General features: G+C 46.2%; 2 protein-coding genes across 2 annotated transcripts in view; both read left to right on the forward strand.

Annotated features, from left to right (window-relative positions):
• olfm3 (olfactomedin 3) overlaps positions 1 to 17,707 on the forward strand; it is a 28,542-nt gene extending 10,835 nt beyond the window's left edge. The window contains exons 4-6 of the mRNA XM_033029115.1: positions 3,851 to 4,070; positions 12,981 to 13,087; positions 16,574 to 17,707. Of these exons, the coding sequence (XP_032885006.1) occupies positions 3,851 to 4,070; positions 12,981 to 13,087; positions 16,574 to 17,269 (1,023 nt within the window). The 3' untranslated portion in view covers positions 17,270 to 17,707. The remainder of the gene's footprint in view (positions 1 to 3,850; positions 4,071 to 12,980; positions 13,088 to 16,573) is intronic.
• Positions 17,708 to 19,687: 1,980 nt separating this feature from the next.
• The window catches only part of LOC116977430 (guanine nucleotide exchange factor VAV3-like), a 132,522-nt gene continuing 131,236 nt past the window's right edge, over positions 19,688 to 20,973 (forward strand). The window contains exon 1 of the mRNA XM_033027858.1: positions 19,688 to 19,765. Within this exon, the coding sequence (XP_032883749.1) occupies positions 19,688 to 19,765 (78 nt within the window). The remainder of the gene's footprint in view (positions 19,766 to 20,973) is intronic.

Consider the following 20,973-nt stretch of genomic DNA (forward strand, 5'->3'; position numbering starts at 1 on the left):
CACATGAAACTTCATCTACCATGCATCTACCCACTTAAACAACCAGTCCAAGTCACCCTGCATCCTCATAACATCCTCCTCACAGTTCACACTGCCTCCCAGCTTTGTGTCATCTGCAAATTTGCTAAAGTTACTTTGAATCCCTTCATCTAGATAATTAATGTATATTGTAAATAGCTGCGGTCTCAGCACCGAGCCTTGCGGTACCCCACTAGTCACTGCGGTCCCAGCACCGAGCCTTGCGGTACCCCACTAGTCACTGCGGTCCCAGCACCGAGCCTTGTGGCACTCCACTCATCCTTCCTCAAATTAGGGGACAAAAACTGCACGCAGTACTCCAGGTGCGGTCTCACCAGGGCCCTGTACAACTACAGTAGGACTTCCTTACTCCTAAACTCAAAACCTCCGGCAATGAAGGCCAACATGCCATTAGCTCTGTTGCACTTTCATGAGTTAAACCAGGGCAGGACTGACACAGTAAATGACGGGGTCCTGGAGAATGTTGTAGAACAGAGACACCTGGGAGTATAAGTATATCATTGTCTGAAAGTGCAAACAGATAGACAAGGTGATGAAAAGAGCGTTTGGCATTCTTGCTTTCATCAGTCAGGACAATGAGTACAGGACATCCATCATCTGACAACTGAACAAGACTAGGTGGGACCAGAGTATTGGCTGTTGTTTTACTAACCCAGCTTTTGGGAAGGATGTCATTTTTCTTGAAAAGGTGCAGACAAGATTTGTGGGTTGTTACCAGGAATGGAGGGCCTGAGTGAGAAGGAGAAGTGGGCTTGCTTGGGACTTATGGAGTGAAGGAATGATCGGCTGGATGGTTATACAATTATGCCAGGCTGAGATTATAAGTGAATGGTCCTTCTCCAAGGATGGGGGAGTATATAACAAAAGCCCATCTGAACAACAGGTGTCACATGGAGGGTGGTGGGTTTGTGGAACAAGCTGCTACAGAAGATGTACTGTTACAACATTTAAAATACATGTGTATAGATGATGGATGGGTAAGGTTTCCAGAGATATGGGCCAAACCTAGGCAAATGGAATTAGCTCAGATATATAATTTGGTTAGTATGGACAAGTTGGGCTGAAGGGCCTGTTTTCATTCTGTACAACTATGACTCATTTTGTTCAGAGATACAGCATGGAAAGGTCCTTTGGCCCATCGAGTCCATGCTTACCATCAATCACCCATTCACAATATGGAGCAGCACCTCGTATTTCGCTTGGGTAGTTTACACCCCAGCGGTATGAACATTGACTTCTCCAATTTCAGGTAGTCCCTGCTTTCTCCCTCCTTCCCCTCCCCTTCTCAGCTCTCCCACAGCCCACTGTCTCCGCCTCTTCCTTTCTTCTTCCTCCCCCCATCCCCACATCAGTCTGAAGAAGGGTCTGGACCCGAAACGTCACCTATTTCCTTCGCTCCATAGATGCTGCATCACCCGCTGAGTTTCTCCAGCATTTTTATCTACCACCCATTCACAAGATTAGATTAGATTAGATATAATTTATTGCCACACAGCCAGGCTGGTGGAAATTTGGGTTGAATAACAATAGTTCTGTTATCCCATTTTCTCATCGAATCCTACACACTAGAGGCCAATTAACTTTTATGCACTGTTTTATTTAGGGAGATCAAATATAAGGGGAAAGTATACAGCAAATGTATACTTGATGTATACAAATGTATACTGGGAACATTGGTGGGATTTTTTAGGGTGTAAATCCACAGCTTCCTGCATGTGGCAATACGTGGATAGGGTGACGTGGATGAATGATGGCATGTTTCCTTCATCGGCAGGGGCACTGATTGTAAAATTTGCAGCTTTGCAGCCCTGTGCACATTTGTGGTTGCAACACACCTGGAGGTTGCAGAGACTGTAGAGAGGGTGCAGAAGAGGTTTACAAGAATATTGCCTAGTTTGTCTGAGCCATAAGGAGAGGTAATAGACAATAGGTGCTGGAGTAGGCCATTCGGCCCTTCGAGCCAGCACTGCCATTCACTGTGATCATGGCTGATCATCCACAATCAGTACCCCATTCCTGCCTTCTCCCCATATCCCCTGACTCTGCTATCTTTAAGAGCTCTATCTAGCTCTCTCTTGAAAGTATCCAGAGAACCGGCCACCACCGCCCTCTGAGGCAGAAAATTCCCCAGACTCACCACTCTCTGGGTAAAAAAGTGTTTCCTCATCTCTGTTCTAAATGGCTTACCCCTTATTCTTAAACTGTGGCCCCTGGTTCTTTATCAAATGTAGCAAATTATGAGAAGCATAAATGGGGTCTTTCACCCAGGGTGGAAATATTAAGAGAGAGCTAGATTGGGCTCTTAATGATAGTGGAGTCAGGGGATATGGGGAGAAGGCAGGAACGGGGTACTGATTGTGGATGATCAGCCACGATCACATTGAATGGTGGTGCTGGCTCGAAGGGCTGAATGGCCTCCTCCTGCACCTATTGTCTATAAAGGGCAGTATAAGGTGAGATGGGGAAGATTTAAAGGAGCTTTACAAGACTAATGCATGCGGGTGCCTGGAACTCGTTGCTAGCAGTGGTGGTGGAGGCAGATAAAACAGCAACATCCGAGAGGCATTTAGCCAAACACATGAACAGGCAGAGACTAGAGGGACACAAGGTGCTGGTGTAACTCAGCGGGACAGGCAGCATCTCTGGAGAGAAGGAATGGGTGACGTTTCAGGTCAAGAGTTTCCTTCAGACTGAGAGGCAGGGTAAAGGGAAAGGAGAAATATTCTGGTTGATTACTGCGCAAACACCTCATCTCACGCAGAGATATGAAAGGGTAAGGTGTGAAAACCTTACATCAAAGGGGACAAAGCTCAAGGAGAATGTAGAATAGATGATAGTTAGCTAAGGGAAGGTGACAACGAGACATACAATGTAAAATGTAATCAGGCGGACAGTCAGACTGGTGGGATAGTCTGGAATGGAGGGACAGGGTCCATGTACCGGCAAAGATGATTGGCATCATGTCCAGCACAGACATGGTGGGCTGAATGGCTGTTTCTGTGCTGTACTGTTCCCTGGTAAATACAAGATGCTGGGGTAACTCAGCGGGACAGGCAGCATCTCTGGAGAGAAGGAATGGGATGTTTTGGTGATGTTTTGGGTTAAGACTGAAATCTGAAGACTGAAGAAGGGTCTCAACCAGAAATGTCATCCATTCCTTCTCTCCAGAGATGCTGCCTGTCCTGATAAGGTACTCCAGCATTTTGTGTCTATCTTTGATTTAAACCAGCATCTGCAGTTCCTTCCGACACTGTACTGTTCCCTGTTCCACGTAAATCCAAGAAGCCGATTGTGATGTGTAGGAAGGAACTGCAGATGCTGGTTTAAACCGGAGATAGACACAAAGTGCTGGAGTAACTCAGCGGGTCAGGCTGCAACCCTGAAGAGATGGAATAGGTGATGTTTTGGGTCGAGACCCTTCTTCAGACTGTCAGGGGAAAGGGAAAGGAGAGATATGGATGCTGATATATAGAACGATGATAATGGAAACAGGCCATTGCTAGCTGTGGGCTAAGTGAAAACGAGTTACAGACAATGAGACTCAACAAGACGACTTTGAAGGATGGGGAGAGGGAGGGTTACTTGAAGTTAGAGAAATCAACAATCATACTGCTGGGGTGTAAGCTGCCCAAGCAAAATATCAGGTGCTGTTCCTCCAGTTTGCGTTTGGCCTCACTCTGACAATGGAGGAGGCCCAGGACAGTAAGTTAAAGTGTTTGGCAGTCGGGAGATCGGATGGGTCCAGGCAGACTGAGTGAAGGTGTTCACTGATCCAGCTTTTTGTGTGTAAGCTACTTGTGATGACTTGCAGGAGCTGAAGGTGAAGATGCGTGAGCTCCTGCCGCTGATCCCAGTACTGGAGCAGTACAAGACTGACAGCAAGCTCATTCTGCAGTTCAAGGAGGAGGTGAGGAACCTGTCGGCCATGCTGACCGGCATCCAGGAGGAACTGGGTGTGTTTGATTATGAGGAGCTGCACCAGAGAGTGTTGAACCTTGAGACCAGGCTCCACAACTGCATGAAGAAACTCTGTGAGTACACAATATCTCTCCTGCTCATGAAGGAAGGCATGTGGAAAACCTCTCACGTGAACCTGACCATCTCATAATCCTAGTCACCGTGACACAGGCCCTTCAGCCCATCATACCAACCCTCAACCACCCATTAACACTAATTACAGAGTCACCACATCAACCATCAGATACACTAACCATTCACAAATCCCATTTTATTGTTTCCACATTTCCATCAACCCTCCTGTAAATGACTCGATTGTAAATGTATTGTCTTTCTGCTGACTGGATAGCACGCAACAAAAGCTTTTCACTGTACCTCGGTACACGTGACAATAAACTAGACTGCCTATACACTCCATCACTCCTGTGCACAGAAGGGGCAATTTACAGTGGCCTGTTAACCCACCAACCTGCACAGCTCTGAGATGTGGGAGGGAAGTGGAGCACCTGGGGCGAACCCACAGTCACAGAGAGAACATCAAACCACAGGGGAAATCAGTCACAAGTGGTGAGGAAGACAAATGGCATCTTGGTCGTTATTGCAGGAGTTGAGAAATATGGAACTTACAAAATTCTTAAGGGGTTGGACAGGCTAGATGCAGGAAGATTGTTCCCGATGTTGGGGAAGTCCAGAACTAGGGGTCACAGTTTAAGGATAAGGGGGAAATCTTTTAGGACCGAGATGAGAAAAACATTTTTCACACAGAGAGTGGTGAATCTGTGGAATTCTCTGCTGCAGAAGGTAGTTGAGGCCAGTTCATTGGCTATATTTAAGAGGGAGTTAGATGTGGCCCTTGTGGCTAAAGGGATCAGGGGGTATGGAGAGAAGGCAGGTACAGGATACTGAGTTGGATGATCAGCCATGATCATATTGAATGGCGGTGCAGGCTCGAAGGACCGAATGGCCTACTGCACCTATTTTCTATGTTTCTATGTTTCTATGTTAGGGTTGCAGGGAGTACTGATGATGGATGCCTCATGCACAACACTGGCCATTAGCCCCTTATTTCAGTAAGGATATAGTGGCGTTGGAGATTTAGATTCACCAATCAAATTCCTGGAATAAAAGGAAGCTATTTTAGGTATGTGAAGAGGAAAGAATTAGTTACGACCAAAGTTGGGCCCTTGAAGACTGAAAAAGGTGAATTTATTATGGGGAACAAGGAAATGGCAGATGAGTTGAGCATGTACTTCGGATCTGTCTTCACTAAAGAGGACACAAACAATCTTCCTGATATAGTAGTGTCCAGAGGATCTGGGTGACGGAGGAACTGAAGGAAATCCACATTAGGCAGGAAATGGTGTTGGATAGACTGATGGGACTGAAGGCTGATAAATCCCCAGGGCCTGATGGTCTGCACCCCAGGGTACTTAAGGAAGTGGCTCTAGAAATCGTGGGGTACCGCAATCATTCGTGATCATTTTCCAATGTTCTATAGACTCTGGATCAGTTCCTGTGGATTGGAGGGTAGCTAATGTTATCTGACTTTTTAAGAAAGGTGGGAGAGAGAAAACAGGGAATTATAGACCAGTTAGCCTGACATCGGTGGTGGGGAAGTGCTGGAGTCAATTATAAAAGATAAGATAGCCGAACATTTGGATAGCAGTAACAGGATCAGTCCGAGTCAGCATGGATTTACGAAGGGGAAATCATGCTTGACTAATCTTCTGGAATTTTTTGAAGATGTAACTAGGAAAATGCACATGGGAGAGTCAGTGGATGTAGTGTACCTGGACTTTTAGAAAGCATTTGATAAGGTCCCACATAGGAGATTAGTGGGCAAAATTAGGGCACATGGTATTGGGGGTAGAGTGCTGACATGGATAGAGAAGTGGTTGGCAGGCAGGAAACAAAGAGTAGGGATTAACGGGTCCCTTTCAGAATGGCAGGCAGTGACTAGTGGGGTACCGCAAGGCTCGGTCCTGGGACCGCAGCTATTTACAATATACATCAATGATTTGGATGAAGGGATTCAAAGTAACATTAGCAAATTTGCAGATGACACAAATCTGGGAGGCAGTGTGAACTGTGAGGAGGATGCTATGAGAATGCAGGGTGACTTGGACAGGTTGGGGGAGTGGGCAGATGCATGGCAGATGCAGTTTAATGTGGATAAATGTGAGGTTCTCTACTTTGGTAGCAAAAACAGGAAGGCAGATTACTAACTAAATGGCATCAAGTTGGGAAAAGGGGAAGTACAATGGGATCTGGGGGTCCTTGTACATCAGTCTATGAAAGTAAGCACGCAGGTACAGCAGGCAGTGAAGAAAGCGAATGGCATGTTGGCCTTTATAACAAGAGGAATCGAATATAGGAGCAAGGAGGTCCTTCTGCAGTTTTACAGAGCCCTAGTGAGACCTCACCTGGAGTATTGTGTACAGTTTTGGTCCCCTAATTTGAGGAAGGACATTCTTGCTATTGAGGGATTGTAGCGTAGGTTTACAAGGTTAATTCCCGGGGTGGCGGGATTGTCATATGCTGAGAGAATGGAGCAGCTGGGCTTGTACACTCCGGTGTTTAGAAGTATGAAAGGGTATCTCATTGAAACATATAAGATTGTTAAGGGTTTGGACACGCTAGAGGCAGGAAACATGTTCCCAATGTTGGGGCCGTCCAGAACCAGGGACCACAGTTTAAGAATAGCAGAATAAGAATAGCTGAAAAGCAGGACCTCCAGAGTTGTTATCTCCGGTTTGCTTCCAGTTCCTCGTGCTGGCGAGAGCAGGAACAGGGAGATACTGGACCTGAATGTGTGGCTGAGGAACTGGAGCAGGGGGCAGGGATTTAGATTCTTAGATCACTGGGATCTGTTTTGGGGTAAGGGGGAACTGTACAAAAGGGACGGATTGCATCTTAACAAGTGTGGGACCAGCATTCTGGCAGGCAGGTTTGCCATTGCTACACGGGTGGTTTTAAACTGAATAAGGGGGGTGGGGTGTCAAATGGGATAGTCGAGGATGGAGTTAAAGGGAAAGGGTTTCTTAAATGTGTGAGCGGAGAGACAGAGGGGTGTAAAATGAGGGTAGAAGCAATAGGTAGCAAGGTGAAAAGTAAAAGTGGCAGGCAGACAAATCCAGGGCAAAAATCAAAAAGGGCCACTTTTCAACATAATTGCATAAGGGGTAAGAGTGTTGTAAAAACAAGCCTGAAGGCTTTGTGTCTCAATGCAAGGAGCATTCGTAATAAGGTGGATGAGTTGAATGTGCAGATAGCTATTAATGACTATGATATAGTTGGGATCACGGAGACATGGCTCCAGGGTGACCAAGGCTGGCATCTGAACATCCAGGGATATTCAATATTCAGGAGGGATAGACAGAAAGGAAAAGGAGGTGGGGTAGCGTTGCTGGTTAGAGAGCAGATTAACGCAATAGAAAGGAAGGACATTAGTTTGGAGGATGTGGAATCGATATGGGTAGAGCTGCGAAACACTAAGGGGCAGAAAACGCTAGTGGGAGTTGTGTACAGGCCACCTAACAGTAGTAGTGGAGTTGGGGACGGCATCAAACAGGAAATTAGAAATGCGTGCAACAAAGGTAAAACAGTTATAATGGGTGACTTCAATCTACATATAGATTGGGTGAATCAAATTGGCAGGGGTGCTGAGGAAGAGGATTTCTTGGAATGTATGCGGGATAGTTTTCTAAACCAACATGTGGAGGAACCAACGAGAGAGCAGGCTATTCTAGACTGGGTATTGAGTAATGAGGAAGGGTTAGTTAGCAGTCTTGTTGTGAGTGGCCCCTTGGGCAAGAATGACCATAATATGGTTGAGTTCTTCATTAGGATGGAGAGTGACATTGTTAATTCAGAAACAAGGGTCCTAAAGGTAACTTTGAGGGTATGAGACGTGAATTGGCCAAGATAGACTGGCAATTGATTCTTAAAAGGTTGACGGTGGATATGCAATGGAAGGCATTTAAACACTGCATGGATGAACTACAACAATTGTTCATCCCAGTTTGGCAAAATAATGAATCAGGGAAGGTAGTGCATCCGTGGATAACAAGGGAAATCAGGGATAGTATCAAAACAAAAGATGAAGCGTACAAATTAGCCAGAAAAAGCAGCCTACCAGAGGACTGGGAGAAATTCAGAGTCCAGCAGAGGAGGACAAAAGGCTTAATTAGGAAAGGGAAAATAGATTATGAAAGAAAATTGGCAGGGAACATAAAAATTGACTGCAAAAGTTTTTATAGATATGTGAAGAGAAAAGGATTAGTTAAAACAAATATAGGCCCCTTGCAGTCAGAAACAGGTGAATTGATCATGGGGAACAAGGACATGGCAGACCAATTGAGTAACTACTTTGGTTCTGTCTTCACTAAGGAAGACATAAATAATCTGCCGGAAATAGCAGGGGACCGGGGGTCAAATGAGATGGTGGAACTGAGTGAAATCCAGGTTAGCCGGGAAGTGGTGTTAGGTAAATTGAATGGATTAAAGGCCGATAAATCCCCAGGGCCAGATAGGCTGCATCCCAGAGTACTTAAGGAAGTAGCCGCAGAAATACTGGATGCATTAGTGATAATTTTTCAAAACTCTTTAGATTCTGGAATAGTTCCTGAGGATTGGAGGGAAGCTAATGTAACCCCACTTTTTAAAAAGGGAGGGAGAGAGAAAATGGGGAATTACAGATCAGTTAGTCTAACGTCGGTAGTGGGGAAACTGCTAGAGTCAGTTATTAAAGATGGGATAGCAGCACATTTGGAAAGTGGTGAAATCATTGAGCAAAGTCAGCATGGATTTCAAGTTCAAGTTCAAGTGAGTTTATTGTCATGTGTCCCTGTATAGGACAATGAAATTCTTGCTTTGCTTAAGCACGCAGAAAATAGTAGGCATTTACTACAAAACAGATAAATGTGTCCATATACCATGATATAAATATATACACACATGAATAAATAAACTGATAAAGTGCAAATAGCAGAAAGTGGTTATTAATAATCAGAGTTTTGTCCGAGCCAGGTTTAATAGCCTGATGGCTGTGGGGAAGTAGCTATTTCTGAACCTGGTTGTTGCAGTCTTCAGGCTCCTGTACCTTCTACCTGAAGGTAGCAGGGAGATGAGTGTGTGGCCATAAAATTTATGAAAGATAAATCATGTCTGACGAATCTTATAGAATTTTTCGAGGATGTAACTAGTAGAGTGGATAAGGGAGAACCAGTGGATGTGTTATATCTGGACTTTCAGAAGGCTTTCGACAAGGTCCCACATAAGAGATTAGTATACAAACTTAAAGCACACGGTATTGGGGGTTCAGTATTGATGTGGATAGAGAACTGGCTGGCAGACAGGAAGCAAAGAGTAGGAGTAAACGTGTCCTTTTCACAATGGCAGGCAGTGACTAGTGGGGTACCACAAGGCTCAGTGCTGGGACCCCAGCTATTTACAATATATATTAATGATTTGGATGAGGGAATTGAATGCAACATCTCCAAGTTTGCGGATGACACAAAGCTGGGGGGGAGTGTTAGCTGTGAGTAGGATGCTAGGAGGCTGCAAGGTGACTTGGATAGGCTGGGTGAGTGGGCAAATGCATGGCAGATGCAGTATAATGTGGATAAATGTGAGGTTATCCACTTTGGTGGCAAAAACAGGAAAGTAGACTATTATCTGAATGGTGGCCGATTAGGAAAAGGGGAGATGCAACGAGACCTGCGTGTCAAAGCAAATGGTATGTTAGCATTCATAGCAAAAGGATTTGAGTATAGGAGCAGGGAGGTTCTACTGCAGTTGTACAGGGTCTTGGTGAGACCACACCTGGAGTATTGCGTACAGTTTTGGTCTCCTAATCTGAGGAAAGACATTCTTGCCATAGAGGGAGTACAGAGAAGGTTCACCAGACTGATTCCTGGGATGTCAGGACTTTCATATGAAGAAAGACTGATAGACTCGGCTTGTACTCGCTAGAATTTCGAAGATTGAGGGGGGATCTTATAGAAACCTACAAAATTCTTAAGGGGTTGGACAGGCTAGATGCAGGAAGATTGTTTCCGATGTTGGGGAAGTCCAGAACAAGGGGTCACAGTTTTAGGATAAGGGGGAAATCTTTTAGGACCGAGATGAGAAAAACATTTTTCACACAGAGTGGTGAATCTCTGGAATTCTCTGCCACAGAAGGTAGTTGAGGCTAGTTCATTGGCTATATAATGACCTACTCCTGCACCTATTTTCTATGTCTATGTTTCTAATAAGGAGTAAGCCATTTAGAACGGAGACGAGGAAACACTTTTTCTCACAGAGAGTTGTGAGTCTGTGGAATTCTCTGCCTCAGAGGGCGGTGGAGGCCGGTTCTCTGGATACTTTCAAGAGAGAGCTAGATAGGGCTCTTAAAGATAGCAGAGTCAAGGGGATATGGGGAGAAGGCAGGAACGGGGTACTGATTGTGGATGATCAGCCATGATCACATTGAATGGCGGTGCTGGCTCGAAGGGCCGAATGGCCTACTCCTGCACCTATTGTCTATTGTCTATTGAGGTCATAACCTGGTGGGTTCACTGTGGGGTCTATGATGATCTCTCTGTTGTTGGTGCCTACATTTCTCCACCTATTGTCTCTTGTCTATTCAGATTGAGTCTGCTTTCTAGGATCAATCCCAGAGCCCTACCATTCACTGTAAAAATGCCACACTTCCTTGTCACAAAGTGCAGCACCTCGCACTTATCCAAATGAAACTCCGGTCTTTGATCCAATTACCAAGTTGAACAAGATCCCACTAATTCCTAGGTAGACAAAAATGGTGGAGGAACTCAGCGGGTGAGGCAGCATCTGGAGCAAAGGAATAGGTGACGTTTCACCTATTTCCTTCGCTCCATAGATGCTGCCTCACCCGCTGAGTTCCTCCACCATTTTTGTCCACCTTCCATTTTTCCAGCATCTGCAGTTCTTTCTTAAACACCACTGTAATTCTTGATAGGACACTAGTCACAGGGCTTCACCACGTAAACCAACCATCAACCCTCAGCTTCCAACCATTTGTATCGATAGCTCCAACTACAAAATGCAAGAGTAACATTAAAACGTAAAACATAGACAACTGGTGCAGGAGGAGGCCATTCTGCCCTTCCAGCCAGCACCGCCATTCACTATGATCATGGCTGATCATCCAGAATCAGAAACTGTTCCTGCTTTCTCCCCATATCCTTTGATTCCGTTAGCCCTAAGAGCTAAATCTAACTCTCTCTTGAAAACATCCAGGGAATCAGCTTCCACTGCCTTCTGAGGCAGAGAATTCCACAGATTCACAACTCTCTGGGTGAAATTTTTTTTATTCATCTCAGTTCTAAATGGCCTACCCCTTATTCTTAAACTGTGACCCCTGGTTCTGGACTCCCCCAACATGGGGAACATTTTTCCTACATTTAGCCTGTCCATCCCCTTAAGAATTTTATATGTTTCTATAAGATACCCTCTCATCCTTCTAAATTCCAGTGAATACAAGCCCAGTCGAACCATTCTTTCATCATACGACGGTCCCGCCATCCCGGGAATTAACCTGGTGAACCTACGCTGGCACTCCCTCAATAGCAAGAATGTCCTTCCTCAAATTAGGACCAAAACTGCACACAATACTCCAGGTGCGGTCTCACCAGGGCCCTGTACAACTGCAGTAGGACCTCCTTGCTCCTAATCTCAACTCCTCTTGCTAACTGAATGGGTTAGGCACCATCTGTGGAGGGAATGGGTGTGAATGTTTTGGGTCGGGACCTTTCTTCAGGCTGATTGTAGCAGGGTGATAAATCTGGCAAAGAGGTGGTGGCGGGACAAGCAATATGTGGGTACAGGTGGCAGGGGTCTGATTGGCAGATGGGTGGAGTAAGTGACAAAGGATGGAGGTGAAAGAGAGACAAAAGGCTGTCCGATTATGGAGAGGAGTGAAATGTAAAGACAGAGTGAAGGATATAGGTCGAGGGGTGGGACGTCATGGTGGGAGGAATGGGTGCATATTCGGGCTAGGGAGGCATAGAGAGAGGGAAAGTTGGGTGTAACTTGACATTGGAGATTTCAATCTTCCCCAGCGGAATATGAGGTGCTGCTAACACGAGTTCCTTGTGCCTCCTGTCTGTATCTCATGTGATTTAACTCTCCAGAGAAGCCTCCATGCTGAACCATGCTGGACAATATGGACTATGTCCACCACCCCGTGCTCATCAACCTTCACACAATGACATTTGTAAAGGACCATCTCCCAAATATAAAACCATGCTGACTATCCTTGATTCATTCCCATCTTTCCAAATGAATGTGTATCTGATCCCTCAGAATCCTCTCCAGTAACATTAACCACAGATGTAAGGCTTACGTCTGGCTACAATGCCCACCCAGCTTTATCCTTGCTGCTCTTCCTAAATATAGAGGCATAACATTAGGCTTAATCTTCTGGCACCTCATCCATGTATACCAATGATCATATATCTCAGTCAGGACTCCTGTCATTTCTCTCTGGCTTCCCTCAGGATGTTTGGATCAGCCCCTGGACATTTATCTACCTTCATGCATTGCCAGACGTCCATCACCTGTTGTAACATCACCTGTGGTGACGTGCCATTAACTGTCTTGAGTCCTTGTGAAAGTCACTAGGGTACCTTGCATATCTTGGATATACAGACCAGAGTGTCACTGTGACTGGTCACATTCATAAAGCTTTACTTCCTTCATTCCTTCCTCCAGTTGCATGGTTACACAGTGAAGCTATCCATGGAGAGACCAGGGGGCTGCTTGCACCGTGTGTGTGAGTAAGACATTCCTTCCTCCAGTTGCATGGTTACACAGTGAAGCTATCCACGGAGAGACCAGGGGGCTGCTTGCACCATGTGTGTAACAGATCACCTGCAGAATTACCATGAAGCCATCCAGTGAGAGACCAGGGGGTGTGAGGAACAGATCACCTGCAGAATTAATGAGTGTAAATTATTTTGCAGCATGTGGCAAACTGATGAAGATCAGTCTCCCGATCACAGTGAAGGCCTCTGGGACCAGGTTCGGGGCGTGGATGACTGACCCTCTCGCGGCACAGACAGAGGACAAGGTTGGTGCGGGGCTGGGGCTGGGGGAGGGGCTGGTGCTGGGGGAGGGGCTGGGGGAGGGGGAGGGGCTGGTGCTGGGGCTGGGGGAGGGGCTGGTGCTGGGGGAGGGGCTGGGGCTGGGCGGAGGATGTGGATGGGGGGAGGTCGGTGGGAGGGGTTGTGATGGGCGGTAGGTGGGGTGGTGATGGGTGGGTGGGGGGGATCAGTGTTGGGTGGGTGGGGTGGTCATGGGTGGGGGTTGGGGATGGGTGGGGGGGTTGGGTGGGGGTTGGCGATGGGTGGGTGATAGAGCTTCTTGCCATAGAGGGAGTATTCTTGCCATAAAGGGAGTACAGAGAAGGTTCACCAGACTGATTCCTGGGATGTCAGGACTTTCATATGAAGACTGGATAGACTCGGCTTGTACTCGCTGGAATTTAGAAGATTGAAGGGGGATCTTATAGAAACTTACAAAATTCTTAAGGGGTTGGACAGGCTAGATGCAGGAAGATTGTTCCCGATGTTGGGGAAGTCCAGGACAAGGGGTCACAATTTAAGGATAAAGGGGAAATCCTTTAGGACCTAGACGAGAAAAACATTTTTCACACAGAGAGTGGTGAATCTCTGGAACTCTCTGCCACAGAAGCTAGTTGAGGCCAGTTCATTGGCTATATTTAAGAGGGAGTTAGATTTGGCCCTTGTGGCTAAAGGGATCAGGGGGTATGGAGAGAAGGCTGGTACAGGATACTGAGTTGGATGATCAGCCATGATCATATTGAATGGCGGTGCAGGCTCGAAGGACGAATAGCCTACTCCTGCACCTATTTTCTATGTTTCTATGGGTGGGTGGGGGGTTGGGTGAGGGTGGGGGGTACTCGGGCAGGTGAACAGTGGAGGGAGGAGTTCCACTGACCAGATGTTCTTGTGGCAGAGTTTGGTCACACTGCATGAAACAGGCTCTTCGGCCCACGGACTCTATGCTGACCATCAAGAATCATTCAATATGGAAACATTTGATCCCCAATCTAATGAGACAAGACTTTCTCCCACCAAGCCGTGTTGACTGTCCCTGGTCAACGCCTGCCTTTCCACTGTACATGGGTGGCGTGGCGTGAGTTTGTCTCCTCTATGTTCCCTGTCACTGGTTTACCAACCTCCAGTTACTTCTTACACAAGGGGGAAACATTGGGTCTCCTCCAGTCTTGCCGTACCCTACCTGTGACTAACGAAGATCAGGACCTCAGCCATCTCCATCACACCTTGGGATAGACCTCAGCCACCCTGGGGAGTCTCCACTCTGATTATTCTAGAACCTTCTCAACACTGAGCTGCTCTACAACATCAGCGTACTCATGACCTATAACCCTCGTTCTGGTAAATATAGAGATGTGTCCATGAGGACCTTGTCCAAACAAGGTTGTCCTCCGCTTCCTCAGGTGACCTTCTCTTGCCCTGTCTAACCCTCGTGCTCCTGATAAACTTACAAAATGTTGTGGATTCTCCCTATTCTTCCAAGAATATGCCACGGTACTCAGCGCCCTCCTCGTTTATTCCTTACCTCCAGTGTTAATGCCTCCACTTTGGAATAAATAGGCCTTTCAGGAAGTGGGGCTGATGTACAAAGGGATCAGTGCTTGTGCCCGAGCTACTTACAGTATAGGGCAAACCAATCATCCCTCAGATTCTTCAGGAATCCAGATGTATTGGCATCTGGCTATCGCAACCAGAGAACAGTCCTGAACTACTATCTACCTCATTGGTGACCCTCGGACTATCATTGATCAGACTTTACTGGCTTTACCTTACACCAAAAGTTATTCCTTTATCATGTGTCTATACACTGTAGACGGCTCGATTGTAATCATGTATTGTCTTTCTGCTGACTGGATAGCATGCAACAAAAGCATTTCACTGTACCTCGGTACACGTGACAATAAACTAGACTAAAGTGCTGAATCCTGCACTCCTCCTGAATCACCAGGGCTCTTTCCCCACACTCCCTTTAGACTTGCTGGGGCCTTTTCAATGCTCTTCCTTTAATGGAGTGACTTCATTGGAAAGTTTACTGTACTGCCGTGCAACATCTTAAAGAAGAAGCGATTTCAGTGTGACGGTGTATAAACAGGAGTCGATCCGATGGTCTGGAAAGTGCACAAGGTCCTGTGTGTGCCGGGTTAATGGAATTTTGCTTTGTTTTGTTGGCCATATGAACTGCAGATTCTGGTTTTAAACCGAAGAGACACAAAAAGCTGGAGTAACTCAGCGGGTCAGAGCATCTCCGGAGTAAAGGAATGGGTGACGTTTAAAGTCGAGACTCTTCTTCCGACTGAGAGTTAGGGGAAAGGGAAACGAGAGATACAGATGGTGATATGGAAAGATACTAGACCAACTGGGACCCATTGGGCCCCTGTCAGACGGGAGGCCTGGTCCCCCAATGCAAACCGTTCCCTAACGCAATATTGCACCACTAACCCGTAGCCCCCACGGGAGGCGTGGTCCCCAACTCAACCCGTTGCCGAATGTAAGATTCTAGCATTCCCCTGCCTCCCCCAGCACTGGACTTTAAAAAAATTCCAATTGCACTTCCACAATTGCAATACCAATTCACCCTCCCCCTCCTGTCCTGTCAGGAGCTGGAGTAAGTGATGTATGATGGCAACATTGTTGCAAATGTCAGGTGGAGGACCGTGAGATTCCATTCAGGTGAAAAGTTGGTGGAAGCACAGTGTTCCTGTAATGCAAATTTGTACCGAAGTTTGTTGGAAGCTGGTGCAGCAAGGATTTTAACAGTAAAAATCCTGTTAAAGTTGGCTTTTGTTAAACCTGGAAATATCAATAACTTGTGAAATATAACATCAAATCTGAAAGAAACTTGATTAGACTGGCGACGGGAAAAAGCTGACTAAGATTCTGCAAAAATATTTGCGCTATTGTGTACCATTTTGGCGTAACTCCTTGAGATCACAGACAGACAAACAAGTTGAAACTTTTAATAGTATATAATAGTATATATAACAAAGGAATATTCCTCTTATCGAGTCCACACACAAGATTAGATGTTGTTCAGCCAGAGTTGAACACACCACTCGGCATCTGCATACAATGGTGTCTGTCTTGAGCTTCTTGTGTGCGGTGGTGGAAAGATTGGTGGAAACAGGGCCACGACGTGAACACTCTTTCCTTGACCCCAACAAAGGAATGAAAGATATGCAAAAACGTAATGATGATAAAATGAAACAGGCCATTGGTAGCTGTGGGCTAGCTGAAAATGAGTTAAAGACAATGAGACTCAACAAGACAACTTTGAAACTAGCACAATGACTTGGATGGGAGAGGGAGAGAGAGAGAGAGAGAGAGAGAGGGGATGCAAGGGTTACTTGAAGTTAGATAAATCAATATTCATACCGCTGGGTTGTAAGCTGCCCAAGCAACATACAGTATGAAGCATGTAAGAGTGAGTTCTGACTAGAGTTGCTGGTAACTGTGACTCTGCATGGGATTTCTCCTAGGTGTGGTACATGGATGGCTACACGAGCAGCAAGATGGTGCGGGAATACCAATCCATGGCAGACTTTGTGAGCGGAGAGGATTACCGGTTGTTCCGCCTGCCGTATTCCTGGGCTGGCACCAATCACCTGGTCTATAATGGCTCCCTCTACTTCAATAAGTATCAGAGCAACACGTTGGTCAGGTACAACTTCCAGTCAGGATCCGTGCAGGCCCAGCGTAGCCTGGAGTACGCAGGCTTCAATAACGTGTACCCGTATACATGGGGGGGGTTCTCAGACATCGACCTGATGGCCGACGAAGGGGGGGTCTGGGCCGTCTATGCCACCAATCAGAATGCGGGGAACATCGTGATCAGCCAGTTGGACAGCCAGTCGCTGGAGGTGCAGCGCAGTTGGAACACGGGCTACCCCAAGAGGAGTGCTGGAGAGGCGTTCATGATCTGTGGCACTCTGTACGTCACCAACTCACACCTGACTGGTGCCAAGGTCTACTACGCCTACTCCACCAAGACATCCAACTATGAGTACATCGACATCCCCTTCCATAACCAGTACTTCCACATCTCCATGCTGGACTATAACGCCAGAGACCGCACGCTGTACGCCTGGAACAATGGCCACCAGGTGCTGTTCAACGTCACTCTGTTTCATGTCATCCACACCCAGGAAGACATGGCATCTCCCAAAGAGCAGTAACTGCCACAAATTTCCCACCTGTCCAAGATTTGCAATCCTTCCTTTTCTTGGAGTGAGTTTTTCATAAAATAATGCCGATCTAGGTCTGTGTGTAAAGCGTGTGTAAGTATAGCTGTGCTACTGGAGGTAAATCCTATCCATCCATCATCATCAACATGACTGCAGTAACACTCGGATCATCCTGCACACTCCAGCTCAGGAGGTGTCTGACAGGCAGATTCCCCACACTGTTGGATGTTACCACAACTAATGCACCAACACACGTTTAATTCACTCTATTAGCAATCACACAGCATAATACATTATCCGATCAACACAGTGAGGATAAAGGGAGGTGAACACAAAATGCTGCAGTAACTCAGCGGGAGAGGCAGCATCTCTGGAGAGAAGGAATGGGTGACGTTTTGGGTCGAGACCTTTCTTCAGACTTGAGTGTCACGGGAAGAGGGCAACTAGTGGTATGAAAAGGTTCAGAACAAACCAGAGCTGGCACCGACGACCAAGCAAAGGTGGAGCCCACAATGGTCCATTGTTGGTTGTGGAAGAGGTGATAACAAAGGGATATATGGATGTGAACAGTGGAACTAGCAGGAAGACTAGATGGGAGGGGCAGAGAAAGAGGGAATGCAAAGGTTACTTGAAATGAGAGAAATCAATGTTCATACCACTGTGTTTAAGCTGCCCAAGTGAAATATGAGATGCCTTGTAAGCTGGAACTGCAGATGCTGGTTTAAACCGAAGATAGACACAAAATGCTGCAGTAACTCAGCGGGACAGGCAGCATCTCTGGAGAGAAGGAATGGGTGACGTTCCGGGTCGAGACTGAAGAAGGGTCTCCACCAGAAACGTCACCCATTCCTTCTCTCCTGAGATGCTGCCTGTCCCGCTGAGTTACTTCAGCTTTTTGTGTCTATCTTCAAAATATGTGGTGCTGTTCCTCCAATTTGTGTGTGGCCCTGGAAATGGGTTCCGTGAGTTTGAAGGAAGTGTGGGAAATGGGCCCAGGATGTGTTTAAAGTTAGCGAGGGAAAGTATAAAGTGAACAGCTTCAGGGCTGGGCTGTGTAAAGATGTGTCTTGGAACAGATCTCAGTTGAGTTTCAGTGGAGAATGAGAAACTGGGTCCTCTTGTGGACAAAGGGAGCATAGCATCAAATGTGAAATGAGAATATGAACAGGGCCCCTGTATGTTCGAGGGGGGAGTGAGAAACAGGACCCCTGTGGCTGAAGGACATTCTTGCCATAGAGGGAGTACAGAGAAGTTTCACCAGACCGATTCCTTGGATGGCAGGACTTTCATATGAAGAAAGACTGGATAGACTCGGCTTGTACTAGCTAGAATTTAGAAGATTGAGGGGGGATCTTATAGAAACCTACAAAATTCTTAAGGGGTTGGACAGGCTAGATGCAGGAAGATTGTTCCCGATGTTGGGGAAGTCCAGAACAAGGGGTCACAGTTGAAGGATAAGGGGGAAATCTTTTAGGACCGAGATGAGGAAAACATTTTTCACACAGAGAGTGGTGAATCTCTGGAATTCTCTGCCACAGAAGGTAGTTGAGGCCAGTTCATTGGCTATATTTAAGAGGGAGTTAGATGTGGCCCTTGTGGCTAAAGGGATCAGGGGGTATGGAGAGAAGGCAGGTACAGGATACTGAGTTGGATGATCAGCCATGATCATATTGAATGGCGGTGCAGGCTCGAAGGGCCGAATGGCCTACTCCTGCACCTATTTTCTATGTTTCTATGTTTCAAGGGGGCCCAGGAGACGACCACGAGATAACCACCGTGGAGGTAAAGGGAGAGTGGGAATCGACACAGTGAAATATCTGAATCTACTGCATGTGCTTTTGTGAAGTGGACCATGTCATGTTTAGTTCATTCATCTTTCATCTAAAAGTTGGATTGACCCATTCTGGAGTTTAAATTGACAATGTATATTGTTAATGTGCACTTTAATGGAATTGGCCGTTTGTGATGAATCAGCACTCCAATGGTTTAGTACAGGCCATCCATAATGATCCACCCTGGGATTGGAGTGTTGTATCAGTACAAGTGGTGAAAGAAGTTGTTAGCGTATTCCTCAATGTTTAGAAGGATGAAGGATAATCTTATTGACAGGACACGGTAGATGTTGAGATGCTCAAGGAAGTTTAAGCTACAACTTTGTAAAGCTTTGGTCAGGCCACAAGTGAACAATTGTGTGCCGTTATGGTTACCACATCACAGCAAGGTTGTGTTTGGACTGGAGATTCACCAGGAAGTTGCATGATCACATTGAATGGCGGTGCTGGCTGGAAGGGCCGAATGGCCTACTCCTGCACCTATCGTCTATTGTTGCCTGGGATGGAAAGTTTTGGTGATGAGGAGAGACGGTGGAGACTGCGTTTGTTTCGCTCAGACTAGATGAGGCTATGGAGGATGGTGATGAAGGTGGACAGAATGAGAAACTTTTTCACCATGGCAGAGGTATCTGAATTTAAATGGCATGTTCTTATGGTAAGGACTAGAAATATAGACCATAGGAGCAAGAGTAGGCCATTCAGCCCATCGAGATGCTCCACCATTAATGGCTGTGGTGCATACACAGCTCTCTTGCTATATCCATAATCCCTCAGTCGTAAACTTCCTCAATATATTTCATGATTAAATCCTCACCACTGTCTAATCAGAGCAAAATTGGTTTTAATCGGTTTTCTCCGTAAAAGTGAGACACCAAAGCAGCCAACTTCTAGGCCCATGTGTGTTTCTTTATATAAATCAATGTTTTTATAAGATCGTTGCCGCAAGTACGTATGTTTGACAAATGTTTTTTTAACTTTCCTGCTTGCTTATTGCTTTTTCCAGACCGGACTGATGTGGTCAAACACTTTTGGTCAATGTCTGTCTGTGTGTAAAGTCTAAAAAGTTTATTCATGTTGATCATTTGAAGAATATCATTCTAAATATTACACAGACTGGCATTTCATTCCAATGTTGTGTCAAAGCTCATTCAATTTTTAATACAACATGTCATTCCTAATGTGATTAATAAATGTCCTTACTGGAAACAGCATTTATCACGTGTTCACTTACAGGCCTGAGTGTCCAGCTCCAGGTCCCTGGTGGTTCTAAAGGAACAGAAAGGATTCAAATCACTGAAGTATCACAAGAGCAACAGAGGGGGTTAGAGACATATAACTGTGGGGAGAGGGATGGAGAAGATGAGTGCAGAGATAGAGCGAGGGAGAGAATGAGAGTGTACAAAGAAAGCAAATGAGAGAAATGAAAGCAAGTTAGGGAGAGTAGAAGAGAGGAGAGAATGGGAGAGAGATGGGGAGGGAGTGTGTGGGGGGAAAGAGGGGGAGAGAATGAGGTGGGGAAAGAGAAGGAAGGGGAGAGAGGGGAGAATGACAGACAGATTACATACTGTAAATCACCAATACGGAAAGGAATGCTACAGGCGAGCAATTTGTGAGTACTGAGAAGGGAGACACACCCTTCGCCACAAAGCAGTGCCCAGACCAGTCAAACAACAGCCCTCCATGGTTACAGGCGGGGAATGAGGAGCTACAGAGCCACATGTATACACACGCACCCAGACTCACACACACACGCACCCAGACTCTCACACACACGCACCCAGACTCTCACACACACGCACCCACTCACACACACACACTCACCCACTCTTGCACACACGCACCCAGACTCACACACACACACAC

Source organism: Amblyraja radiata, chromosome 10 (assembly GCF_010909765.2).
Source record: "Amblyraja radiata isolate CabotCenter1 chromosome 10, sAmbRad1.1.pri, whole genome shotgun sequence".
NCBI lineage: Eukaryota > Metazoa > Chordata > Chondrichthyes > Rajiformes > Rajidae > Amblyraja > Amblyraja radiata.